The sequence below is a fragment of the Candida orthopsilosis genome (genome assembly GCF_000315875.1).
Source record: "Candida orthopsilosis Co 90-125, chromosome 1 draft sequence".
Taxonomy (NCBI): Eukaryota; Fungi; Ascomycota; class Pichiomycetes; order Serinales; family Debaryomycetaceae; genus Lodderomyces; species Lodderomyces orthopsilosis.
Window position 1 is genome coordinate 1,472,132 of NC_018292.1, and position 25,848 is coordinate 1,497,979.

At 38.8% G+C, this 25,848-nt stretch overlaps 11 protein-coding genes and 1 pseudogene across 12 annotated transcripts; 4 read left to right on the plus strand and 8 right to left on the minus strand. All coding sequences in view use genetic code 12, as the record gives it.

Moving 5' to 3' along the window:
- Positions 1 to 1,907: 1,907 nt before the first annotated feature.
- Positions 1,908 to 4,187, minus strand: CORT_0A06660 (Cbk1 Ser/Thr kinase; the record flags this gene model as incomplete). The annotated part of the gene is made up of 1 exon (XM_003866443.1): positions 1,908 to 4,187. The coding sequence occupies one exon, from the start codon at positions 4,185 to 4,187 to the stop codon at positions 1,908 to 1,910; it is 2,280 nt and encodes a 759-aa protein (XP_003866491.1).
- A 490-nt stretch (positions 4,188 to 4,677) lies between these two features.
- Positions 4,678 to 5,401, minus strand: CORT_0A06670 (annotated as a pseudogene). Its single transcript has 2 exons — positions 5,291 to 5,401; positions 4,678 to 4,995 (listed from the first exon to the last, which is right to left on the minus strand). Coding segments are annotated over exons 1-2 (429 nt in total).
- Positions 5,402 to 5,901: 500 nt separating this feature from the next.
- CORT_0A06680 (Fgr41 GPI-anchored protein) lies at positions 5,902 to 6,678 on the minus strand (the record flags this gene model as incomplete). The annotated part of the gene is made up of 1 exon (XM_003866444.1): positions 5,902 to 6,678. The coding sequence occupies one exon, from the start codon at positions 6,676 to 6,678 to the stop codon at positions 5,902 to 5,904; it is 777 nt and encodes a 258-aa protein (XP_003866492.1).
- A 1,137-nt stretch (positions 6,679 to 7,815) lies between these two features.
- Positions 7,816 to 8,898, plus strand: CORT_0A06690 (hypothetical protein; the record flags this gene model as incomplete). Its single annotated transcript, XM_003866445.1, has 1 exon — positions 7,816 to 8,898. The coding sequence occupies one exon, from the start codon at positions 7,816 to 7,818 to the stop codon at positions 8,896 to 8,898; it is 1,083 nt and encodes a 360-aa protein (XP_003866493.1).
- A 30-nt stretch (positions 8,899 to 8,928) lies between these two features.
- On the minus strand, positions 8,929 to 10,950 carry CORT_0A06700 (Ldb19 protein; the record flags this gene model as incomplete). The annotated part of the gene is made up of 1 exon (XM_003866446.1): positions 8,929 to 10,950. One exon carries the CDS (start codon positions 10,948 to 10,950, stop codon positions 8,929 to 8,931), a length of 2,022 nt encoding a protein of 673 aa, XP_003866494.1.
- A 774-nt stretch (positions 10,951 to 11,724) lies between these two features.
- CORT_0A06710 (Arp6 protein) lies at positions 11,725 to 12,957 on the plus strand (the record flags this gene model as incomplete). Its single annotated transcript, XM_003866447.1, has 1 exon — positions 11,725 to 12,957. The coding sequence occupies one exon, from the start codon at positions 11,725 to 11,727 to the stop codon at positions 12,955 to 12,957; it is 1,233 nt and encodes a 410-aa protein (XP_003866495.1).
- Positions 12,958 to 12,978: 21 nt separating this feature from the next.
- Positions 12,979 to 13,908, minus strand: CORT_0A06720 (hypothetical protein; the record flags this gene model as incomplete). The annotated part of the gene is made up of 1 exon (XM_003866448.1): positions 12,979 to 13,908. The coding sequence occupies one exon, from the start codon at positions 13,906 to 13,908 to the stop codon at positions 12,979 to 12,981; it is 930 nt and encodes a 309-aa protein (XP_003866496.1).
- Positions 13,909 to 14,120: 212 nt separating this feature from the next.
- On the minus strand, positions 14,121 to 15,080 carry CORT_0A06730 (hypothetical protein; the record flags this gene model as incomplete). The annotated part of the gene is made up of 1 exon (XM_003866449.1): positions 14,121 to 15,080. The coding sequence occupies one exon, from the start codon at positions 15,078 to 15,080 to the stop codon at positions 14,121 to 14,123; it is 960 nt and encodes a 319-aa protein (XP_003866497.1).
- Positions 15,081 to 15,658: 578 nt separating this feature from the next.
- Positions 15,659 to 16,390, plus strand: CORT_0A06740 (hypothetical protein; the record flags this gene model as incomplete). Its single annotated transcript, XM_003866450.1, has 1 exon — positions 15,659 to 16,390. The coding sequence occupies one exon, from the start codon at positions 15,659 to 15,661 to the stop codon at positions 16,388 to 16,390; it is 732 nt and encodes a 243-aa protein (XP_003866498.1).
- A 12-nt stretch (positions 16,391 to 16,402) lies between these two features.
- CORT_0A06750 (Cat8 predicted zinc-cluster protein) lies at positions 16,403 to 19,456 on the minus strand (the record flags this gene model as incomplete). The annotated part of the gene is made up of 1 exon (XM_003866451.1): positions 16,403 to 19,456. The coding sequence occupies one exon, from the start codon at positions 19,454 to 19,456 to the stop codon at positions 16,403 to 16,405; it is 3,054 nt and encodes a 1,017-aa protein (XP_003866499.1).
- A 361-nt stretch (positions 19,457 to 19,817) lies between these two features.
- Positions 19,818 to 20,903, plus strand: CORT_0A06760 (Ntg1 protein; the record flags this gene model as incomplete). Its single annotated transcript, XM_003866452.1, has 1 exon — positions 19,818 to 20,903. The coding sequence occupies one exon, from the start codon at positions 19,818 to 19,820 to the stop codon at positions 20,901 to 20,903; it is 1,086 nt and encodes a 361-aa protein (XP_003866500.1).
- Positions 20,904 to 20,916: 13 nt separating this feature from the next.
- Positions 20,917 to 25,740, minus strand: CORT_0A06770 (Mlt1 vacuolar membrane transporter; the record flags this gene model as incomplete). The annotated part of the gene is made up of 1 exon (XM_003866453.1): positions 20,917 to 25,740. The coding sequence occupies one exon, from the start codon at positions 25,738 to 25,740 to the stop codon at positions 20,917 to 20,919; it is 4,824 nt and encodes a 1,607-aa protein (XP_003866501.1).
- Between the last annotated feature and the right edge of the window lie 108 nt (positions 25,741 to 25,848).

The following is a 25,848-nucleotide window of genomic DNA, read 5'->3' on the forward strand; positions in this document are numbered from 1 at the left end:
AACGCCGAGGTATTTCCCTGATCTACACAAAAGCAAAATAAGAATTTATGAAGAAAAAATAAAAATTAACAAGAGTTAAATACATTTTGTGTAATTAGTAATCGCATCTGAGTTTTGCGGATTTAATTTCATCCAAATTCAGACATATACATTTACAGTTTCGTTATGCATGATATCGACATTTTTACACTTGTACGTCATATGATAATTACTGAACTTGGAGTAGACGAATTGTAATAAATACCAACAAGAGGTTTATGATACGAATGCATTTTGTGTAATTAGTAATCGCATCTGATACAAGTACATATTGTACATTACAGAACGTACTTTTACTCGATATCTTACGATTTCTCAATGCTGCTGCAATTGGCAAAGTTCGGCTTCTTCCTAATTAAATTTTTCACGCGAACTTGTATATATTGCAATACAGCATCAAGGAAAGTAGTAAAGAGGTCAATCGGAGTTCCTCTCTTTGAAATCCCCCCCCAAAGTTGTTAACTGTTGCCAAAATTGGAAACTTTCATCATTATTGTTTAAAGGACTTTGTATCTCTTTCACCGCCACCACCACCCCTTTTCTGATTTTTTAAATAGAAAATGTCTACTTGACTCTGGCCATGATCATGAAGTTTCTAATTTCGGTGATATATTGCGCAATTTACTGCCAAGTTGTTCTCCAACAACACACCCATTTTCAACTCAACTTTCTAAAATTAGAATATACATGATGATCTGTTATGGGGTGCATAGCCCCAAGGGGTTCTTTTTTTACTACAGGTGGTTCGTTGGGGGAGAGAAGAGGTTAAGCAAATCCAAAACGATTGACAGGTTTTTATTTTTTCTTTCATTTTTAGCTGCCAAATCAAGATCACTCACAACTTTGAATACAAACAACCCTCTCACAAAATAAAAAGTAAAGTGCGAACAAGATTTATCCGGCTTAACTGCGCGCGAGTCTAGATCTCGGGAGAACAACAACGGAGGCACATCTACCATACGCACACATGCTACGCTCAATCATCCCTCAATTACATCAACGACTATAGTAGAGTTAAAATTTAAGAGAATATGTTATGTATAGTCATGAAATTGATACGTTTTTTTGTTGTGAATTGACCAATAAAACAGATCTTTTTGGAGCTCCGGCTATGACGGGACCCATCTATTGAATTTCCAAACAAATTTTCCTCATTTTGATACAGAAAATAGACACAAATCACCTGTTTTTGATTTCAAATTGTTTATGAATTGTAGCCGTATGCATAAACTAAGTAATGCAGTTTCTGAAAAGGGCAGGTTGGAGCTAACCATCGATACTCGTTGTTTGAAGCATATGCCCTTCTTCGATAACATAAATGCAAATCGGAATTCCGCTCCGAATTAAAACCCGATTATCCAACTTTGTGTAAATGCACATGACTATTTTTCTCGTTTTTGTAACTTTGTAACTTCATTCCTTGTTCTAAAGTCGGCAATTTATATACAATTACCGATCCGACCTGAGATAATGCTGTGAGAAGACAAGACCAAATTTGAAAGAAGACCAGTGCGAAGATTGTATATTACGTGCATACAGGTAATGGGTGACACGGCTGCATGGAGGGGAGCTTATGGGGTTGGACGTAAAAGTAAATAATGGGCTGATTTTCGTAGCTATGGAGAGACCAAGTAGGAACCAAAATTTGCTCAATATGTTCTCCGATTTGTATTAAATTATCTCAATATGGTAAAAGCTCAAACATAATAAAAGAGGGAGATACTAATCATGGCTTCTTAAGCCGTGATAAATCCGTTAACTTGTGTCTAATTAACAGTTGAGGGCTTTACGTAGCAATATCCAGAACAATTTTGTATATTTATTCAACTACAAACTTCACACCATATATTCTTTACTCAAGCTTTTCTCTATAATGCATTTTTCCTTGTCAAATAATCAAATCTTGAATAAGTGTATCCAATAAATGGCAAATCCTCCTTAGGATTCTTTCTACCACCATTTTTGGCATCCAACTCTCTCTGTTCCATAGCTTTAGTCAAGATTGGATTATCAGGGACATTTTCCAATTCGTCAGTTGGGAAAAATCTCGTATCAGTAATCGATCGCAATTTAGGAATAAAAGGTGCATCAACTTTTCGTATAGTATCCCAATCAACACCACGGAAAAATGGATGTTGTTTAATCTCATCTGCTCCTCCATATCGACCTAATCTTTGTTCAGCTGATGTACATAATCGTTTAATTAAATCTTCGGCTTCTGGTGAAAGATGAACATCATCGGGTATTTGCAAAGTTTCTTGCCAATTGATAATTTTACGATATGTTTCATGAGGGGTTTCCGCACAAAATGGAGGCCATCCAACTAAACATTCAAACATGATTGCTCCTAACGACCACCAATCACATTCTTGTCCATATCCTTGGTGGACAAAAATTTCAGGAGCAATATAATCAGGAGTACCCACAGTGGAATAAGCCATTAATCTTCGTGATTTTCTCCATGTTTGCATTTGTTGTCTGTTTGACATGGTCAAGTGGATAGCGTCCACCATCATTGAATTACGTCCATTGTTGTTACTAGTTAATTGATTAGCTGGTAATGGCGGTTGACTAGGATTCTCTTCAAGCAACTTCTTATAATAATTCGAATCATGAGTCTTGTGGAACCCTGTTGATAATCCGAAATCACTTAGTTTGATATGTCCGCGTCTATCAATCAAAATGTTATCCGGTTTAATATCACGATGAATAAAACCCAACTTGTGAATAGCTTCCAATGCCAACACACATTCGGCCATATAGAATCGAGTAATATCTTCTGTGAAAATTTGCCATCTAATCAACATTGTCATCAAATCACCTCCAGGTAAATACTCCATAATTAAGTAAAGGTATTGTGAATCTTGGAAAGAATAGAATAATGACACAACCCATGGTGAATCACTATTGGCCAATACATCTCTTTCTGCACGAACATGCGCCAATTGATCCTTTTTGTACATTTCCGACTTCAACAATGTCTTCATAGCATAAATATGACCGTTATCCTTCTTTTGTACTAATCTCACTTCACCAAATGCACCTTTACCGATCACTTTAATCGTTTCAAAATCTTCCAAACATAACTTGGTTCTTCTTAAACGTAAGAACTGCTTTTCTTTTTTGCTATAGTTTTGTATATGACGATTCTTTCGTTCTTCAGAAACTCCTGCACCTTCTTCAATCAATTTCTGCTCCATTTGCATTCTTCTTTGATTTCTTTCAATGGCATGATTGACCGCCATGGTGTAGAAATTCTCCATCTTCAACTTCACTGCCTTACCACGATCTTGAATCTCGCTTGGTAAAAGGTGTGGCTGCCTATTGAAATGAACGTAGTTTGAAGCTGTATTACCAGATGGGTTCAAGCTGCGGGCACCACTACTTGGTGGAGGTGTAAAGTTAGCAGTCAGTTGTTGCTGTGCTCGTACTGGTGATTGCAGAGCTTGTGGTGCAAGTTGAATAGGGGCCTGAGCTGGTTGCGGGGCCTGTCCTTGTTGTGACCAAGCAGCTGACGTGACTGGTGTCTCTGGTGGCGAACTCAACTCATGTGAGCTAGCTAAATTCAGATGTGACGAATGATTACCATTACTGATCTCCGATAAATTAGTATTAGACATGTTATTCAACTGAGTGAAATTATTCACTGGTGGCTGATAGTTCATAGAGTCTATTGAGCTAAACTGAACACCTTTACCGTTGTATCCAAAGTGAGACGAATACCCTTGATCGAACTTGTCCAGCTGTGTAAAACGAGGTGATGACATAGTGTTCGTTTGTGGAGACAAAGTGTTCAATAACCCCTGTGGTTGATTATTCGGTTGCTGTTGTCCTCTAATTGGTGAATGGGTATCAAACTGTACCGGGACTTCTTCAACTAACTCAGTTGTGTCTTCATCCATAAAGCTATCGTCACCTTGATTTGCTTGTCCGTGATTTAGCAGCTGGTATACCTCTCTCTGTGGTGCTGAGTACTGATTTGCATATTGTTGTTGTTGTAGTTGCTGTTGTTGTTGCTGTTGTTGTTGCTGTTGCTGTTGCTGTTGCTGTTGCTGTTGTTGTTGTTGTTGCTGTTGTTGTTGTTGTTGTTGTAAATGCTGTAGGTAAAGCTGCTGCTTCTGTTCCTCTGTCAATTGATCAAAGTTCATAACGAATGGTGTAGAAACAGACAGTAACGTTTGATTGTAATGAAAGCTGGTCCTAGTGTCCTCTAAATGAATGTGAGTTGTATGTGTTATCGTGATTAAACGTCCAGTGTATTAAGCTTGTTGTGGTTACTGGTTCACACGTTTGGATAGATCAAAAAACTGAAATTCTCGTTTCACTAAAAAAGATAATCTCTCTCTCTCCTTTTGTTTTTGTTTTGATTCTCTCTCCTTTCTTTCGATTTAAAATTTTCTTTTTTCGTTCCCTGACGTGAAACGTTCCAGACTTGCACCAGAGCATTAGGTCCAGAATGAGAAAAAATCTGGTCGCTTCGGACGCACGCGCTCTCTCCCCAACACCTCACATTAGAGTTCTAATGCAAATACTATCACCTCTACAATGCTTAATAAAGCCCACTTCGTCTCAATATTTTACATTAATATTTTTATTGAAATATTTTTAAACACGTCAAATAAACAATCAGCAACAGCCTTAGAATTGTAAAGCTTGACCCTTTTGTTTCTTGTCACCACCCAATTCGAAATGTTTACATCTCTTCAAAGCCAATTGAGCCTTGGTCTTACAGACAACACATTCCAATCTCAAAACAACTTTCTTGGTAGTCTTTGCCTTTTTGTGGAAAACTGGCTTGGTTTGACCACCATAACCCTTTTGTTTTCTGTCATATCTTCTCTTACCTTGGGCAAACAATGAAGCTTTACCAGCTTTGTATTGAGTGACCTTGTGTTGGGTGTGTTTACGACATTCTTTACCTTTACAGTAGGTTCTTCTGGTTTTTGGAACGTTCACTAGAATAGATAGTTAGTATCAATTGTAAAGATATTTGGTCATCAACTGGTCCATGGTCAGTGCGGTGAGCTCTTCCTCCTTGTGAAATGTCCATAATGTATTTAATGATTAAACTTGTTTCCTAAAACTACATGTTTTCCCTGATGCGTCCATCTCCTTCGCCGTTGAAATTTTTCACTTATCAAACTTGATGAAACAATCCCTCTCTGAACAACATTTCGATGTATAGCTCTTCCCCTCTTCAACATGCGTTAACCTCTGTTAAACGACCTCAGTATATGCTTATTGAACATACCCATCTTGTCTTGTTGTGATAAAGGTTATATGGAGCTTTCAAAAAGGAACAGAGGATTTTTCTCACAAGTAGATTTTTCCCTGCGTATGTTTTTGTTGAAGTGCGCACTATCTTTTTTTCGAGTCACGTGTAATATATGACTCCAGAAAAAAACGTGAAGAAAAAAATATTCTTCAGGGCTACAGACCTATGATAAAAGAACTGATGTCCTTCTATGACAACTCGAGCTGTTGTCATTCATCAACTACAGCATTCCAAAAGATCACATTAATGTAATTCAACTTGCCTTTCGATGACACTATTGCTTGTCTTCTCTATTGCAGCTTTTTTCTTTTAAGATCCCAAAATCAAACGATTAAATTCTCACAGCAGAGAAGGCAGCAATTTACATGCACAGGTAGAGCCTTTCTCCGAAATGGATAACTCCCGCTACGATTTTAAAGCGCGCCCCCCACTGGAGGGATCTAACCTTGTTGATACTCTGCGATAGGTAACGTTAACAAGTTGCAAAAAAACGAAATCAAAATTTATTATATTACACAAAGAACCGAGTTAATGGAAGTACGAAAGTATACAACGAATGAGAGAAAGCTAATAAACGATACAGACCACTAATTGGCGGTGATAGTAGTATAGTATGTTGAGGTCAGTGTCACCGTTTCCTCGGCATCAGTCTCGCCATCGTAGTAGTAATCATAATTAACGTAGCAAACACCATCGGATGTAACAGTGGTTACGTTTTCAATAATCCAAGAATCGGTACTAGTGGGGATATCGGTAGCGGTAATGGTTGGACCATCAGACAGTGAGTCTGCAGTTTCCTCTGTAAACAATTCAGTGCTTGATGGTTGAACCAATTGTGTTGAGGATCCAGCACCAGGGGTAGCAGATGTTTCAGTTGAGGAAGAAGTAGCTTGTCCTGAACTTGATGATGGTGTAGCGGCATTAACTGTATCTTGCTGTGCGGTAGCTGCATCTGTTGACAGCGAAGCACTAGGCAGTGTCTGTTGTTGTTGCTGCTGCTGCTGCTGTTGCTCTGTTGTTGATGATTGAACTTCATTCTCACTAATTGGTGAAACATCAGCAGCCGAAATTGGTGTAGTAGCAACAGTGGTGTATGTATGAGCTGTACCCCATATTGTGGATGTGACAGTGGCGGTATAATGAGTCACCGTTGTAGTGCTAGCACTCACAATGTAGTTAGTGTATGTTGAAGTAGGGGCATTAACAATATGGGTATTGGTATGCACATCCAGCACGGTTGTTTGAAGCGTCACAACAACCACATCATCGTCATCATCTCCATCACCCCTTTTTGCTGGAGCTGCAATTGTTTGCGTTAGTAAAGAAAATGATGCCAAACTTGCAAGGAATTTGTTGAACTTCATATTAATTAGGAAACTGGGTATATTTGTATTAAGGAATGACTGTAGTTGGATTAACTAATGATAGACTAAAGTTGGAATTAACGAGTGGAAAACAACAAAAAAGAACGACTTGGGTATGAAGTTGTGATAACTGTGTGGTTAGCTTATTTGGGGTATTATATATGAGTATGGTTGAACTGAAGAAAGAGTTTCCTCTTCGTAGTTCGGCTGCTTTTTCTAGAGTTTATATAACATTTCTAGCCGTAGGTTCCAAGATTATTGTATGTGTTGTTTCCTTTCCCAACCATCGTTTCAAGTCATGTAATTGTGCATGCAGAGTGCTGGCTCTTTTGCCTCATAAGTTCAGGTACATACGGAAGAAACTCTACTCAATTGATGATTAAGTCTGAAATAATATGGTGCGCGTTTAAAGTTCACACAAAATTGAAAAAAATCGCTGGGTGCGAAATCCAAATTAGGAAATCGAAAAAGAAATGAGTGTAATGCTTTTGTTTAGCCAAACCATTGTTCTAGGTCATAAATGCTGCTTGGGAAGTTATGAGAATAATGCTGTTATGAAGTTATTAAACGGTTACAAAATAACGATGAATTCTAACGGAAAGTACTTTATTGGCATAGTGATAGCTTATATATCTCTAAGTTGCTTTCATTGTAGAACTCTGCGATGTTAGGTTAACTCAGTCTTGAAAGATATTAACAATAGAGATGTATTTGGAAGAGTACAAACATGATATAAACAACTTAATAAATTGCATACTTTTTGTCAAGATTTAGTTTCAAAATTCAACTAAAAACCAAGCAACAATAGAAATGGTTCAGCTAACACTTTTGCACAAGTAATTTAATACACCTTGCTTCAATAAAGACTCGTTTCAGTTAATTGCCCAGCACTGTTTACTTTCAATGTATGGTGCGTTGTTTCTATTCTATTATTTTGAATCACAAAGTATAATTCTCTTGGTCGCAAAATAATAAATTCCGACTCAACCAGAAAACCACATTTTCATCAAACAAACACCTAAAGCAATGACATCAATTTCAAAGCCAACACACTTGATAAAAATAATGTCACCTGAGTGATAAGTTGACTAGCTAGAACAGTTTAAACCAGAAGGTAGTACGATTGTGTTTTCGACTATGATGAATCCCTCTGATATAGCGAGTGGAAACTTACAGCATTACACAAACACCAACAGCTCTGATGAATGGGAGCAACAACTGATAGGTGAACACAATAACGACAATTCCACACATCTACCGTTTGCATTTCAAGCACAATCTTTCAATAACACACAAGGCTTGTTGGAGACATTGGACGAAGCAGTACCCACTGTAGTACCTACAAGCTTCCCAACTTCGACAACGCCAGGGAACCACTTCCAACCTCAAATACAACCTACACCTCAGCTACCGAGCCAAATGTATCTGGAGGCAGTGCCGGCAAACAATCAAAGAAGAAGCTCTTCAACCAATCCCTCAGCTCAACTTAATTTATATTTGACGACCTCCAATCATAAACATCAACGACGGTCTTCCACACATTCATCACCAAAGCCTAAACGAACTAGAAAAAACAGACCGGGTAAAAGATTCGGTGCTAAGAAGCGGTCTTGGGTATGGCCCTGGTTCAAACAGGATGCCAGAAATTCAAATATTGCTGTTTGTAATAGTTGTATGCGAGCTATTGTGCGTGTACCATCTGATAAAGGGTCACCGAAAAAGTTAGTTGAGCATTTAAGAACCCATGGTATTACTGCTGGGTCAAGAAAAAGTTCTGCTGGGAAACGTGCAAATAGGGACCACAACCAACAATATTCAGGAGATCGACTGACAGGACAGGATAATACGAGCTACACGGATCAACCCTATAATTTCGAAAGACAGGCGCCACCGATTGGAAGGACCGATAATTTTGACAACGCATTAGCGGGTCAACATATTCCTCCCCTTCGAAGCAATCAGTCTCGAATAAGGCTTTTCCAGCATCATTTGTTGTCGTTCCTTATCGTGAATAGACTACCAATTAATGTTATCAGATCCAGGGAATTTTATCAAGTTGTACAGGACTTAAGGTCAGAAGCAGTACATGAACTACAAGAAGTGTTATATTTGTACGATTCCATAATTCAAGTGAGCCAGTTTGGTCCCGACACTCAAGCATTCGCGACTACTGAAGAGAATGCAACAATGGCATTACTAGCTGGTTTCCTACAAAGATAGTAGTATGAACAGATGTATTGGATATTTGATCTATATAGAAAGTTCTTGCATGTTGTCCATCATACCATCCAAGCTTTGCTGATTTTGTCCTTGTAACCCAAAACTGCCTACAATGGGAGTTTCTCCTCTACCATACAACACATTTGGTGTTGATCTCTCCTGTACCGATGATGCCCCAAGAGTAGGTGTTATATTCACAGATTGGTCTTGATAATTGGGAGGACTCAACGTCCTTACATCCTCATATGTTGGTGGAACTTCATCATCCCATGCAATTCCAAGCCCTGATCTTTCAGTAATGGGAAGTTTGAATTGCATTCTCAACACACGTGCCGCTCCAGTTGGAACGCCCGTCAATTGATTGTTTTTTACCGCAGTGTTTGAGGCGGTAGGCGCCAAGTTGGGTGATTGGTTGGAAGGAGCCGAACTCGAGGATGATCTTCTTCTGAGATTGACGGAGTCTCTGCTACTTGTTGGGTGAAGATTATTTGGATTCCTACGGTCAACGTGGTGAACCAATTCTTCAGCAACAACAACTTCAACAATCAATGTATGTGTAACAAAGACTCCCAATGTCGGATCATCGATATCACAAGATATGTTGGCCCCATTCTTGAAGTCATTATCGGCTAGAACCTTGTCATCAGTGCTAACTTTGGTGATGTGATTATTTGAACCGGTGGATAATCTATTAGCAGAAACATTGGCCACCATTTCAATTCGTCCTCTACCGGAAAAGTCAGATTTCCAACCAGACTTGAACTCGCCATAATTTATTGTTCTAGTTTCTTCCATGTAAAGATGTTTTTCCGCGTCAGTTGGACGGTTCGATTGTTGAGGTGTAAGTGCACTACCGGCACTATTCTCTACTGGACCAACATTTGCTGATGCATCTCCAAAGTCTTCAAGAAAACTTTGATGAACATTTGAAGGTGCCGTTCGCACCGTCTCCTCAATATCATGAGTTCCATCATCAATGGGAACACTATCAGGCAATCCATTTTCTAACAACACTGGCTCATTTGAAGATTGTGTAGATGGACTATAAATGAATGCCACATTTGTTTGAACAGTACTGTGATGCATTCCTGACGGCTTTTCAATCTTTTGTGGTGATTTCTTGTACAGTTTTTCAAGTGAGTCAAGTTTTCCTGCATGCTTTTGACATACATGAGCTTTGACTTTGATATTTTCCTCTATTCTCCACACCAATTTTCTCATTCTCCATCTCCTTTGCTGTGAAGCACTCACTAAATTGTCCAACTTAAGCTCAATTGGGAAAGTCGACTTCGGATATACAACATTTGGTAATACGGCGCTTGCAGTAACTTCAGTAGGAGGGAAAACTCGCAAGGAATTTCGGTCTGGTCCTCTTAAAGTCAGTCGTGATATGTTTATAGGAAGTACTAGTCTTTTATCTTGCACCGTATCGGTAGCTACGACTTCCGCAATTAAGTCATATTTTATAAAAGAGTGTGAGCTGGACGATCCTAATTTTGAAGTCGGAGGTAGGGATCCTGGCAATAAATGTGAAAATGGATAGGCGTGGTTGCCTGGAGCGAACTTGAAATGTGAGGTTAAAACATCCCAACGGGCCAATTCTTCTGTCTTGTTAGTACATTCTTCACAATTAGCTATCGTCGATGAGTTTGGAATGAGAAATGGTTTCGTATATCTCATAGTTTGTCTCAATGTAAGCGTGACTCGTTCCAATTCAATCTCACTTGTTGTTATCAACCTTAGTAGCCCAGATATGATGAAACCGGTAGACTCCGAGGGACTACCATATAATATAATCGGAGGTGACTCAAGTGCTATAGACAAGGTATATGCAGGTGAGGTACTGGGAAAGCTCAGTGATTTGGCACTGCGACCAGTATTTGTCCTTGTAGGTGCTATTGATGATGAGTAGGATGCAGCCGAATTCATTGGAGATAATGCTGATGACGACCTGCGTGACGATGTGGGGGTTAACTTCCGCGAGTGAGAAGAAGTCAACAGCAGCAGCAGCCGCTCCGAGCTATTGTTAAATACTTTTGACAATAACGTCATAGTTTTTATGTGGTGTACAGTATTTGAACTAGGTTTCCTATGATTCCGTTGTAGGAAAGTCCCGTTATAAATTTAATGACCGTGGATTGATTTTGCGAAATTATAAGGGTTCTCGTATTAGCTGTTTTTGTTTTAGCGGGGTTCTTGAATGCCTCTGATGCAACAAAGGAGCTATGCTTGTTCTTCTTTTATGCTGTAGGTTTTCGCTTTCACGGCTCTTTTCGTTGCTGAAATCAGCTTATTATAATTCCCAACAATAATAAAGAGAAAAATTCAAATCCTGTATTTTTTTTTTTTTTATTATTGCAAATATCCACAGTAATATCTTACAAGTTGCAAAATAGTTTTGAAAATTACTAAGGCAATTGGCCCAGTGAATCTAGGACTTAAGTATGTGAACTTATGTAGCGTGGTTACTATCTGGTGAAAGGTATAGGGGATATTGGTTCTAGAGCATTAAGCACTAAAACTGTGGCTGCAATGATTTGGCGCGCGGTTCCTAATACCAACCACAGCGAGATTCTTACAATTCTACTTCTGTTTTCCTTCAAAGTTAATTACATCTTTTAGGGGTAAAAATCTTAGATCCTGTGGTTAACTAAGTGTTGTCTGACGGGGATTCGCTCGAGGACTGCATCCATATGGACAGTACCACTTAATGAAGATGGCAACACCGGTGCTACCATCTTCTTTTTGTTTTCACCGTTGTAAACACAGACCGAAAGAAAATCAGGGCACATCACATTAGCTATTAATCTTACCCTCAACCGACCCATGAGTAAACAATACTTGGTGGTGGATAATGGAGCATACAAAATCAAGGCTGGTTTCAACTCCGCTGATAATCCAACACCTACAAAAGTTTTAAATGCAATAACGAGAACAAGGGATGGAGTTATTCATATTGGGAACCAGTTCAAGACCCATTCCAAAGATTATTCCGGGATGCAGATAAAGCGGCCATTTGAACAGGGAAATCTAACATCTTGGGAAACAGAAAAACCGATTTGGGACTACACGCTAGATCAAATGCTGAAGACGGAAATTGATCCATCGAATGTACATTTAACTTTAACTGAAACACCCTTTCAATTGCCGCAATTGTCTTCCAATACAGATCAAATAGTGTTTGAGGAATATGAGTTTGGCGAGTATTTTCGATGTATTCCTGCTTCACTAGTACCATTCGGTGTCGATGAGTCAGTTATAAGTTCAGACTTTACTTTAGTCATTGATTCAGGATTCAATGCTACTTGGATTGTTCCAGTCATTTATAAAAAGGTACACTGGGAAGGAGTACGAAAACTACCAATTGGAGGGAGCTTACTCAATGGGATGCTACGTGAAGTCATTTCCTTCAGACATTATGATATGTCAGATGATCCTATATTAATAAACACAATCAAAGAATCCACCTGCTTTCTTGCTAAAAATTTCAATGAAGTGCTAAAGAACAAACAACAGTACAAGTGTGAATTTGTACTACCAGATTTCAAGACAACCACGACGGGGTTTGTCAAGACCAGAGAGACTAAAGTTGCCCCTGACGCCCAGTTGTTGACCTTGTACGACGAGAGGTTTACTATTCCTGAATCTTTTTATCATCCTGAAATCATGTTTGATCTCAATGAGGCCACTGCGTCAAGCTCGGTGTTGCAGTCAGCACCAATCAAAAACTTGACTGATTTAGTGGTGTCGAGTATTATAGCATGTCCAGAAATCACAAGACCGTTGCTACTGGCGAACATATGCCTATCTGGAGGAACAACAAATCTTCTCAACTTTAAGGCACGATTGGAAACCGAATTGACGAAAGAATTACCCCAAAGGTGGCACGTGAGAGTTCATGACGATTACCAAGGCATACCGAAAGACGAATTGAGTTGGTATGGCGGTATCAATTTAAGCAACGATGATGTCCTCGAAAAGATTAGCATATCCAAAAAAGAGTATTTTGAGCATGGAAGTAATTGGTGTCAAAAGCAGTTTGGTTTTAAAAATGTGTGAACTATGTCCAGTTTTGTCTATTTAATTCATAACTTCTATCAAATGATTATATGTGAGGTATCTACTTAGCATCAACCACCCGTACCTAAACCACACCATTTGACTGAAATGCCCATACCCCATAGCTGCATAACTACAGGCAAGCATGTTCAAATCGGAATATATTTTGATTGATGTTGAACTATTTTTTGGTTCGAAAAAGCTAACGGTAATGTTGACCGGTACGAACCTCTGTATGAGTGTAGAGACATAACCAACAAATAGTTCGATGTTTGTCAAAAATGTAAAACTGTACTTTTCCCAAAATCCTAAACTCTTTAGCTTGTACAATTTGACATTGTCCTTGATTGAGTTGTTGCGAAATGCCCTTGCACCGTGGTATAACGAGATATGATTTGGGTGGTTGGAGACTCCCAACTCATCAAACGTGATCAATACCTGCTTTGATTTACTTTTCAAATCGATGTATTGTTTCAATGAATCGTGGACATCGTTTACTGGCCACGACTCATCCATCCCATCTTTGTAATTCAACACCGTGACGTCTTCTTCACCAATTCCTAGTATACCGGCCGATTTGTACAACTCCCTGACACGGATGGGTCCCATTGACTCATCAACGGCATCTCCTTTAGAAAAACACAATAGTTTAACCGTGTTGTTGTATTTTGGCTTTGACAATTCCAATATTGTAGGAGAAAAGAACATAACTTCGTCATCAGGATGCCCAATTATGTAATATACAGTGGATTCTGTAATTGATGATATTGATTTGGGAAATGTTATTGAATTTTGCGGATATTGGTCACTTAAGAATCGATTAGTCTTGACTTGAATATTTGTGTAGTTGATCAATACTTGTGGAATTGAGGTGGTTAATATGATCCAAGTTACAAATGTTGCTAGTAAGAACTGCGCAATTAGAGTCGGTAGTTTGAGCAACATGGCCATTCAATTGCCTTTTCCTTAGTGAGATGTAGTGATGAGCGTATAGTTGAAGAAGATGAATCATGCGTGTTATTTTAAGTATATTGCTGGCTCAAACGCTACCACAAATTTTACACATCACTGTTATAGAGTTCACAACTGCACAATCTATTAGTTGAATAAATTAATACATTCTATGTAGAGTCTAGTACCAGAACGCTCTTTAAAACTGGCCGCTACTTCTTTCTAGCAAACGTGTAGCCCGTGTTCCACACCAAATCAACTTTTGTCTTCTCCAAATCCCAACCTGTTGTATCAACCAATTCCTTCACAAAGTCTGATTTAATCAAATCAGCATTTCCAGTCTTTTCTCTGTAATTATGGAACCCACTATACGTTTCAATGTAAGCTAGGTACTCTTGCAAATTAATTTTCAACTTCTTCAAGTCCAAATCTTTGGCATCATCAGCACCAGAGCTCCTTGCTGTAGCTTTGTAAGTGTTGATTGTGATATCAGTGAATAAATCCTGAGGTATATGCGAGTTTACCTCTTCACAAAAGTGTTTCAAAATGTTCCTTCCCGGCTGTTCCCAGTGTGGCCCAATCAAGTTGGGATCATTATAAGCAAACTTCAAGTAGACCTCATAGGCTTTTTCCAAAATGTCATCTTTATTACTATGTGATGGCCCTGAAAAATCAACAATCATTGGATCGATATAGTAAAAATATGCCAATGTACCTCCAGACTTTAACAATTTGGCACTACTTTGGAAAAAACTGTCATAGTCTTGAAACCAATGGATACATTGTGCAGCAGTAATCAAGTCTATTGAATCAGCTTCGACGCCATTTTGATCATTGACAAAACTTTCAGCTGACCCAAATTTAAACGTTATTCTTGAGTCTGAGGGATCAATGCCCATTTCTTTTAATCGTTGGGTGATTAATGAATTGGCGGTATCAATCATTGGGGGCGACAAGTCTAATCCAATTACAAAACGAACAAAATTCAATAGTGGGTAAGTAGCAACGCCTGTACCGCAACCCAAATCAATTGCCTTGGCTATTGGCAAATCATGTTGGCGTTGCCCCTTTTGAACGTATTGACTCAAAATCTTGTAAAAAGAGGGTGGATAATGTGGACGAAACGAGTTGTAATTTAATGTCTTGAAGTTTGACTTTGAAAAAGCTGACATTGCTTAGTATGCTTCACGTTGGAAGATATATGAGGCAAAGAATTGTGATAGATGATATTCAATGGATATTTATACAATTTGAGAAGTGTTGTTAGGCACCACTTTGTGGGGGAGTTCCTGGGTACAAACTCCAATTTTTTGCGGAGTTTATATTTTTATGCGGATTTCGGGACCGAATGTAAGAAAGGAGTAATGTGCAATTACACAATCCTTTGCTCATCAGAATCTTCGCTTTTGAAGATAGAAACAACTTTAGATTTATACAAGTGGGATAAACTTTAGTTTGGAGCTTTCTGAGTGCGATGTTGAAGATGATAAAGGCAAAATTTTTAGTGCAGCTGTAAGAAATGTGAGCATTTGGGAGTTTAGGCCCTCTGCAGTGCTAAATAGACAACCGAATCATAACACCCGCAAGTGATGCCAAGATCTGAAACAAGAAAGTAGTTATGTTGTAGACAACCTTCTCAATTAGATCTTCACATTGGGAAACAAAACTAAAAAGGAGATTCTGAAAAGAACGCGTAGATCGATATCTTGTAAACTAGGTCCAAATTATGTCTCATAGTTGACAAACTAACATGCACAATGTTGAAGACATAATATCAGATTCGGAAGACGAGATTACAACGTTTTTGGAACCGTTCGAACAAAAGAGTCTTCCCAATGGTCTGGCCTCCATAGTACGAGGAGAAACGACCTCGAAAGACTCAAGTTTAGCTGCCGATGAGGAGAATGAGGACACCATAGGATCCGAGAAATTGTACTTCCACATGACCCAAATGCAATCGATACATGAAAGTGTTACTGATTTAGAAAAAGAATCCGAGTTGCAAAAGAAATCTATATTGTCGTTGAGATCACTACGATGTGACTCCAGTGACCAAATAGATGACTACAAAGCCCCCGAACCAGCAAGGAAAAGAGGCAGGCGAAAAACAACAACTGGAGGCAAAACTAGGAAGAAAAACCAATCGATGAGCAACCTGGTTCGTGAGGTTTTTGAGTCAGATAAGAGCAAGTACTTTATTGCCAAGCAGAGTCGTATTGACGAATTTTGTTGCCGATCAAACAACAGCAACGTGTCAAGAACTTTACAAAATCGACGACTTGAGCAATTAGGTGAGAAGCAACTTCTTTCGTCTGATGATTGGTTGAAAATCTTACAAAGCATCAGAATCAATTTCCCACAGTCCTCGTGTATAACAAACATAGATACGCACGAGAGAATCGAATATAGGACACTCTGGGATGAAGCGAGTTCAAATGTTACATTAAACAATGAAGAAATAAAAGTTTTATATAATAAATAATCGGGTGTTTCACTATTGTGAACGGTAGTTGTGGAAGTTATTGAACAACTGGTTGTTGTCAAATTCAACGTTGCCTGCATTGGACAATTCCAAGTAGGGGCCAAATCCAAGTGAACCATCAGTAACAAACTCATTGATATGCATTGGATCATGAACATTGATACTAAATGGATCAAATTTCAATAGCGATTCAAGGTCGTCGAGGTTACCATATAGGTCAGTTTCTTGATTTGCTTGCGAGTTGATCGTGGTTTCAGCACCTGCCTTATATCTAGGATCCTCATATGCAAATTCGGCATTTTGCTGCTGCTTGAGGGTTGAAACGAACGGAGTGTAAGGCTTACCAGCTACAAATTTGGGTTCTCTTTCGACTGCAGTCTTTTGAATTGGAATCGACGAAGTTTTTTTCTTTAAATTGTCAGTGAACTTGTTCAAATTGATTCCAAGAATACTCATGATTGACAATTCCAACAATCTAACAGAATTCCTATTCAAGCAATCCGGAGTTTCATATTTTGCATCATTTGCTATTCCAGCCACTGAATCAAGTAAAAGCTGCTTCAGGTTATTGTATAACGGACCACCCTTTATATAATCTAAAGTCCCCTTAGCTACCAACATTGTAAGCAAAGACTGCTCTCTCGCGATATTGATTGGTATTGGCAACACCGACGAATTAGAGGATGTGGATGATGATCTTATAACCTGCAAAATTTGACTTGACGATTGCTGTACCAAGCTCATGGTGGAAACAATGGTGGTAGTATCACTTTCTCCTTTAGTTAATTGGTCCTTCTGTGACAACCCAACATTGTGATGGTTACCATACTTGGATATAATAGGCAAGTAAATCAAAATTTTAGCATGATAGTATAAATATATTAATGTCAATTGCTGAGTACTGCAATTCTCCCAGATGCTTCCTTGGTAATACTTTGTCTCCGTTGTGGACAACGACAATCCACTAACATCAACATCAAATTTCAAATCAACCGGCAATTCCCGACGCCAACAATCCAACATTCGGTCTTTGTGCAATGCTTTCCTATAAGCATCTTCACCATTGTCAAACCTCGAATAAATTGAATCCAAAATGCTAGCTAAAACCTTACAAAACAACATCACGCTTAAAGCCATTTTTGAAACCTTACCAACAATGGTCAATTCAGTATTGTTGACAATCAAGATATTAACATTATCATCATCTTCGCTATTTTCCAGATCTCCCTCATTCCCTTTTCCAGAAAATGGCATTGCACATTCAATTTCATAGTCTTTCATCAATCTCGGTACCCCCAAGTTTAGTGAGCAATATGTATCGAGGCAGTAAATACACCAGAATAAAATACGTCTTTCACCTTGCATAAAATTTTGTGAGCTCAAATTACTTTTGCCGTTAACATCCAAACCCAATATGGCTGCTGGACATCTGTGTAGCCTCAACTGTTGAGCCATGCTAATAACCCTTCCTCTTAAGTCATAACAAGTGGAGATGTCTCCTATTGCTAAGCAGTACTGAAGTGCTAAGGACAACACTTGTAAGGACTGTATAGAACAATGTTTAGTAATCAAACAATTTGGTTTAATAAATTCATGAATCAACATATCATAGTGTTTCATCAAAATAACGTAATTCTGCCCATTATCCAGTTTGAGGTAGACATTTTTACTAGATAGAAGTCCCATACTTAATAACAACACCATCAAAGCACCAAATTTTTCAATCAGTTCAGGAAAAGGTCCATCATCCTCAGGTGATACAGAACCAGTCTCCACAATTTGCATGACTTTCACATAATTTTTCAAAAACATAGCTTTGTCTAAAATTGGCATGACATTCCCCCATTGCTGAAAATACACTGTCATCAATTGGTCAATATCCAATCGAGAAACTGGAAAGTGTACGATATTACGTAAAAACATAACTGCCTCATCTTGATTTAGTTTCATAACATCGTCACGGCTCATCAAAAGACTGAATAATCGGTCATGGATCCCCTGACCAAATGGTGACTTATGCGTCGTGTTTTCTTTCAAAGTCGCCAACGCGTTCGCCGTCAAAATTGCTGGCTTGGAATCATAGCCATAAGCCTGACAAATCCTTGCCAATAGTGTTGGAACACAAAGTGTTTCTTCAGTACTCCTTGGTAAAGAAGTGGCAACTAATGAGGTCAACATTCTTTGCTTACTTGTTTCACTCTGTTGCTCTTGCTGCTGTTGTTGTTGTTGCTCATGCAACCTTTTTCTATGCATTTGGGCAATTGCTGTAGCTGCAGCGAACGCACCTGGTGCAGGGGTTGAGTCACGATTAGTTGAATTGGACGCAAAATGCAGTCTACCTCGTGGAACAGGTGTGCACGGAACTTCATCCAAACTTAACAAGCTGTTTGTATCAAAGTCTTCATCATCGCTGAGTTTGACGGAGCTTGCGACAGAAATTTGTGGCGCTTCATACAACGACCCCGCAACTGACACTGGTCGCTCATGAACTGCATGAGAATGGTCACAGCCACAAGAGCAACCATTTGCATCATGCAGATGAAGATGCATCTGATTCTCTTGATCTAGCAAGTTCAAGTTTGAAGTTGTAATCTTATGATCCTGGCTTGAGTCTGTGCCAGACTTAGACTCATTCAAACTTGTATTGCTTTTTGCACCTCCCAACAACTCTAGTTGTTCATCTCGCATATCCAAAATACCAACCAACTTTTTGATTTCCGCTTCAAGGTGTCTGACTCTTTCCTCTAAAGTTTCGGTGTATCCCTTGGGAAATGCCTTTCTGCTTAATTTGTCAGAAACTATGCATTTTAACCCCACAGCTGAGCAGGTTGAACAAGGATCTCCGCCATCACATTTTGTCTTCTTTGCTCGACACCGATCACAAGCTTGGGCAACACGGTCAGATCTAGACCCAGGAGCTCGTATGGTCTTCAAGTTAGTTCGTGCACCTCCTTTCTTTGACGGCTTTTGTTTCTTATCAGTTTGTTCTCCATTTTCGGGTTCTGGAGTATATGGCTCTACCGCTTGTGGTAGCGGATATTCCCGTTTGATAGTTTGTATCGACATATTTTGGGCAAGTATAGGCGAAATACAGTAGATGGGTATTCAATGTCGATATGTATAAATGAGTTGACTTTCAGGTTCATAAAGTAATTTCTTGAATATGACTAACTCTCGTGTGAAAAAAGTCGCGCCTGTTTCGGCGGAAAAATCGAAAAATGGAAAAAGAAAATTTGAGACCTGTCAGAATTTTGATGCAAGACACAACAATCAGATACCGGGGGAAGTTGAATTAATTTATTTCTAACGTTTTGAGCTACAAATTGGTTATTGTTTTGTTGGAAAAAAAACTGAAGTAAAGTTCCCTACAAGCGATCTGGGGAATGAAAAATAGCAAAGTGTGACAACTATCTATCTCACTACAACAATGCCCAGCAAGAGGGTAATTTCTCCAAGTATCGGCGTATTGACAAAGAAGAAGAAAATTCTGAATATTTTGAATGGACTGGCCGTCACGGATGAAGCTAGTTTGACTGAGATCAAGAAGGAAGCAAAGACAGAGGAGGCCCGCAAAAATTGTAACGCTGATGACACGTCTATCAAGCTGGGGGATAGCATAGATACTGCACGCGTCAAGGTCGAAGTTGAGTCAGAGCTCTCGCCAAATATTTTCCCAAAAGTTGATCCAGGCGATAGTCTCAAAGGTCCTGCGAATTGGGCCAAAATATATAACGAGATTGTTGAAATGAGGGCTAAATTTTTCGCTCCTGTTGATAGTCAAGGATGTGAAAGTATGCCGAATACGATCACTCCCGGTTTGAAACTAAGTGATCCAAAGAAGTACCGGTTTCAATTACTAATTTCTCTAATGTTAAGCTCACAGACAAAAGACGAGGTTAACTACGACGCAATGATCAACTTGAATACTGGACTTGGAAAGAAACATGCTCAAGGGTTTTGTCTCGAGGCTATGTCACAGTTATCAGAAACTGAAATTGATTCATATATATGTAAAGTCGGATTTCATAACAGAAAAGCTCAGTACATTGCAAGGACATGTCAGATATTGAAATCTGAGTTCAATGGAGATATACCAAACAATATTGAGGATATTGTTAGATTGCCCGGTGTTGGTCCCAAAATGGGATACCTTTTGCTACAGGCAGGTTGGGGTATCAATAGTGGAATAGGTGTTGACGTGCACCTACATCGACTAGCATCCTTATGGCATTGGGTATCACCAAAGGCAACAACACCGGAAAAATGTCGCATAGAATTAGAGAGTTGGCTTCCACAAAACTATTGGAGTGATATTAACCCCTTAATTGTTGGATTTGGTCAGGTTATTTGTGTACCAAGAGCCAGCAATTGTGACATTTGTGCACTAGGACGAAAAAAACTCTGTTCGGCAGCTAATAAAAAGTTACTAAAGGGACCAGTTAGTGAGGACCGTAAATCCAAGTTAATGAAGCAAAGAGCAGACTTGACAAATCTAATCAACGAATATTTATAATCTACACTAGTATCTAGTCTATGTACCCACCTTCTTTCGAAAGGGAATAGAATATACTATTCTTATTTTTGAGCAAATTCTCTGGCGTATCAAATTCGGCAACCTGTCCTTGATCCAACACCAAAATCTTGTCACTGTCCATGATAGTATCGATTCTATGAGCAATGGTTAAAATTGTTTTATCCTTAAACTGTTCCCTGATTGTCTCTTGTATAATCTTGTCTGTTTGGAAATCGACAGCAGCGGTGGCTTCATCCAAAACCAAGATCTTACTAGTCTCATTCAATAAAGCCCTGGCTAAACACAAGAGTTGCTTTTGACCAGCTGACAAGTTGGAACCACCCTCTTCGATATCCGCGTCCAATCCATGTTTCTTTGGTAGCTCATCAGGATTTTTGCTGGCTTCTTTCTCTGCCTCTGTGGGGTCGGACTCCATTTTCTCAACATGCTCTTTCAAATGTGCCAACTCTAACGCCCTCCATAATTTCTCATCATTGTATTCTCCAAATGGATCTAAATTCTCTCTCACAGATGCCCTAAAAGTATGAGCTTCTTGTGGAATAATGGTCAAATGATGTCTAAGGTCATATAATCCAATTTCACCAATATTAATTCCGTCAATTTCGATATCACCACCAGTAGCCTCGATGATTCTAAACAATGCTAATGTTAAAGATGATTTTCCTGCACCTGTTCGTCCAACTATTCCAACTTTTTCTTTGGAAGCAATCGTCAATTCAATTTCCCGCAACACAGGGTCCAAGTGAGCTCTATAAGCAGTACTATACTTTTTGAAATTAACCACACCATGTGCTGGCCATGATTTGTCTGGTCTCTTTTCTTCAATAATCATTGGAGCTTCAGAGGGTAAATCACAGTATTCAATAATCCTCTCTATTGCAACTCCACCAGATTGCATATCAGCCCAGTATCTAACCACTGAGTTTAAGATGTAAGTAATAGTCAATGAATATGTCATAACAAATCCCAAAACACTTGGCAATATCGGATGCTTACCCCCCAAGGTCACAACAGCTAACAATGCTGTACAAAACATGATACTAGACGAAATTGATTGTAATCTCATGGACAACCATCTATTACAATTCTGAATAACAACTCCAATCAATGCTTTGTCATCAATGAACTTTTTGCTTTTGTGCACAAATCTGTCACGTTGAAAAAAAGCTTTGATGGTCTCAACACCATTGATCGATTCTTGAATAGTTGCCAACACTGGTGACTTTGCAACAGACTCCAATCTTTTCAACTCTCTAGCTGTTGGAATAAACCTAACTCTGAAATAATTGTATACAAACAACAATCCAGCAATAACTAAAAACATTCCCGGAAGGGAATAAAATATCACTCCAAAAGTAACCAAACCGTTAAGTACAGTTGATATAAAGCCAATTAACATCCAAGGCAAATGCATGTCAATCTTACCAATGTCCTCGGTAAACCTGTTCAAAATACGACCAACCGGAGTTGTATCGAAAAAGGACATTGGCGAGTGCAAGACTGAGTTAGCCATTTTGTTGTGGAAATAAGCGGCTCCTTTGACAATACAATAGCCCCATATAACAAGAGCAGTCAAGTAGGTCAACAATCCCGAAAGAACACCAAGTGCTGCGTAAAGTCCCAAAAAGAATGCAGGGTTGACAGTTTTGTTCTCCTCCTTATTCAAACCCGACCAATAACTCAATAAATATTTCTCACCAACGGTGATCAACAAGGTAAACAATGTACCCACAACATAGACTGAAAAGTATTTGTAGTCACAAGCCACAATATATTGTTTAAATACGTTCCATGGAACAGTACCTTTTCTCGTTTCTTCCTCAGTATGACCTGTCTTCCTCACGACTCCATCTTGTTCTTCTTCATCCTTGTCATATGAATGATTGTAGGAGACCAATGAAGCGCGACGTAAGACTGCTTGTTGGACAACACCCCTATTCTCTTCACCCACATAGTCAACAATTTCATCTACCAAATCCTCTGTCTGGAGTGTTTCTTTTGGATCTACTGGTTTAGATTGCTCGACTTGCTCCTGCCCAAGGGCTTCCGACTCATTACCTTCGTCTTTACCTTCTTTCTTTCTTCCATACTCTTTGATCAAAGATGCCAAATCTCCTTTACTTTTCATAACAGTGTCATAATTACCATGCTCGACTATAGAACCACCAACCAAAAGATAAATATCATTAGCTTCGTGTAAAACAGGAACCGAGTTTGTGGCTAAAACCTTTGTTCGGTCACCAATAATACCAGTATCTGACAAAACTTGTTTGATCAATGCTTTACCAACGTGAGCATCAACAGCAGACAAAACATCGTCTAAAAGATAAATATCTGCTCTTGCATATACGGCTCTTGCCAAAGAGATTCTTGCCTTTTGACCACCACTCAAAGATATCCCCTTTTCTCCGACAACTGTTTGATCCCCATCGGGTAAATTTTTGAAGTCAGATACCAATTCACACGCAATGATCGTTTTTCTGTAGAATTCGGAATCGTACTTGTGACCAAACAAAATGTTTTCCTTGACTGTACCATTCAAAATCCACGGATTTTGAGGACAATATGCAATGGATCCAAAAGTTTCAATGCTTGGAAAAGCGGTAGCGTTTCCATCGGAATATTTTGGAATTTGAATTGGAATATCTCCCAAGATAGCCTTTATCAACGATGACTTTCCAGTACCAACTTTTCCAACAATACATGTTAGCTTGCCTTTTTTAGCGACAAAGTTGATATCCTTCAAGGCAATATTTGTGGATGCAGTTTCTTGTATTTCACTCTCTTCATCTCGGTATTCCTGTGCGTCATCTGCATTAGCATTCCAGATGAAGGTGGCATTCTTTACAATGACCGAGTCTTCTGCACTATCTTTTGCATTCAAATCTCTTTTGACATGCCCTTGCTGATCATCTGCCAATTCATCTAAACAAAGCAACTCTCCAATACGCGATAACGATGTGGAAACTTCAATTATATCAACAATGAAATTTGGAATCAACAACATAGGTTCGGACAACAAGTCAAACAATGCCAATGCTGGGAAAACAATATCTGGAGTTAAAGGGACCTTGTAAAAGTAAGAATAAGCTGCGTAAGTAGCGCAACTGACAAAGAATGGGATACATGACCATAAAAATTGGGCCAAGGCACTAACAACACCAATTTTTTTAATATTTGTTAACTCTCTATCATTTCTAATATGACCCAAGCGCTTCAACATTGGTTTCTCCCATGAGTAGAATTTAATACTCTTTGCCGAGTTCAAAATTTCTGTTATCAAACTTGTCCTGTCATCCTTATCTTTCATCAATTGGATGTAATTTTTGGACATAGAAGCATTGACGTATGTTGCTAATGGCGTTACAACCGCGGCTGTCAAAACACCTGCCCAGGTAGCATTACGAAACAACTGATACAAGGAGAACAAGCATACAATCAACTTTAATGGCGCTGAAATGAACTCACCAAGACTCCAACAGAACCAAAAGATGATGTCTATGTCCATTGTAATGTGGTTGATGATATCTCCTGTAGGCTTGTTCTTACGTGACTGCGGTGATAACCGTAGTGCCTTTTCGTAAATGATTGTTGTCAAAGAAGATTGAATACCGCACCCGATATTGAATTGCAAAGTAAATGCTTGGTTGAAAGTGATGAAATTGGCACATGAAATTGCAAACATTAAAGATGACCAAAAGTACCCAATGATAATCGGTGGTTTCTCATGATTGTAAAAGTATGCAGTAAAGAATTGGATAAACTTTCTCAAAACAAATGGCTGTGCAAAAACCAAAGCAGTTTGGATAATGTTTAATACAAAGTTTTTGTAAAAATCAGGAGCAAACGCACCAAATATAGCAGCAAATAGATTTGGCTTGTTTTCGACTTTCTTTCTTCTGATTAATGCCCACAATTTTGTCGTCAACCCAGGTTTCCCCTTGGTTTTTTCTTTTTGGTCAGCCCAATACTTCATAACCCTTGGTTTTGTTTCATCACACGAAAGTTCACCTAATATATTTGGCAAGTCTTCAAATTTGACATCATCGGTTTTGTATATTTGGTCAATAAGTGGTTGTAGGTAGTAAAACGTAATGTATGAGAACAAATTCACTTTATCCATGAATGGTAAATCTGAATCATCGAAGCCTGGTTTGTAATAACCAACCTCCAATATGAAAATGGATAAACTGTTGACAACTAACAAAACTTCTAAAATAAAGGATGGCCCATTGAAACCAAAAACCTTGTGTTTCGAGACCGAGTCTTGCACAAAGGCAGCAAACAAATAGGCAGTATTCACAATCCAAAATAATAGCGACTCGGAAACTGGAATTGGCGATGCCCTAAATTCTATAACAGCAATCACAAGTGCTAGTATTGTGACAGGAATCAATACAAAAAAGACGGACAATCTAGTTAATGCCCAAAGCAGCACTAGGAAAACCGTTTGAGCTGTTATTGAAGCGATTTTGAAATTTTGAAGCGCAGGCTTGGGGGTGTATATGAAAGATTGTTTCTTCAGCCTTATCAGCAACCCTAATAATCTAAATGCTAAAAGGAGTCCAAAGAACAATGAAATGACAATTCCTATCAAATAGACAAATTCCGGATTCAACGCATTATTTCGTTTGGAATATAAAGGCAGTGGGATGATGAATTTATGGGTCTTTGATTCTAAGTTGATGGTTGATTCTTCGTTGAAATTTATGAAGTTAAAAGTGTGTAGCAACGACGACGGGCTAAATAAGGACATCTCAGATGGGGAGTATCCCATTATTAGCTCTTTATTTAGGCCCATTGAAGATAGGTTCATGTTGGTCTGTAGCTGAAGTGGATTCTGTGAATTTTGGATTAAAATTTCAGGAAAATTGGTGAGAATTTAATGCAACGAGGGACACAGGTTGATAAAAAATACAAATGT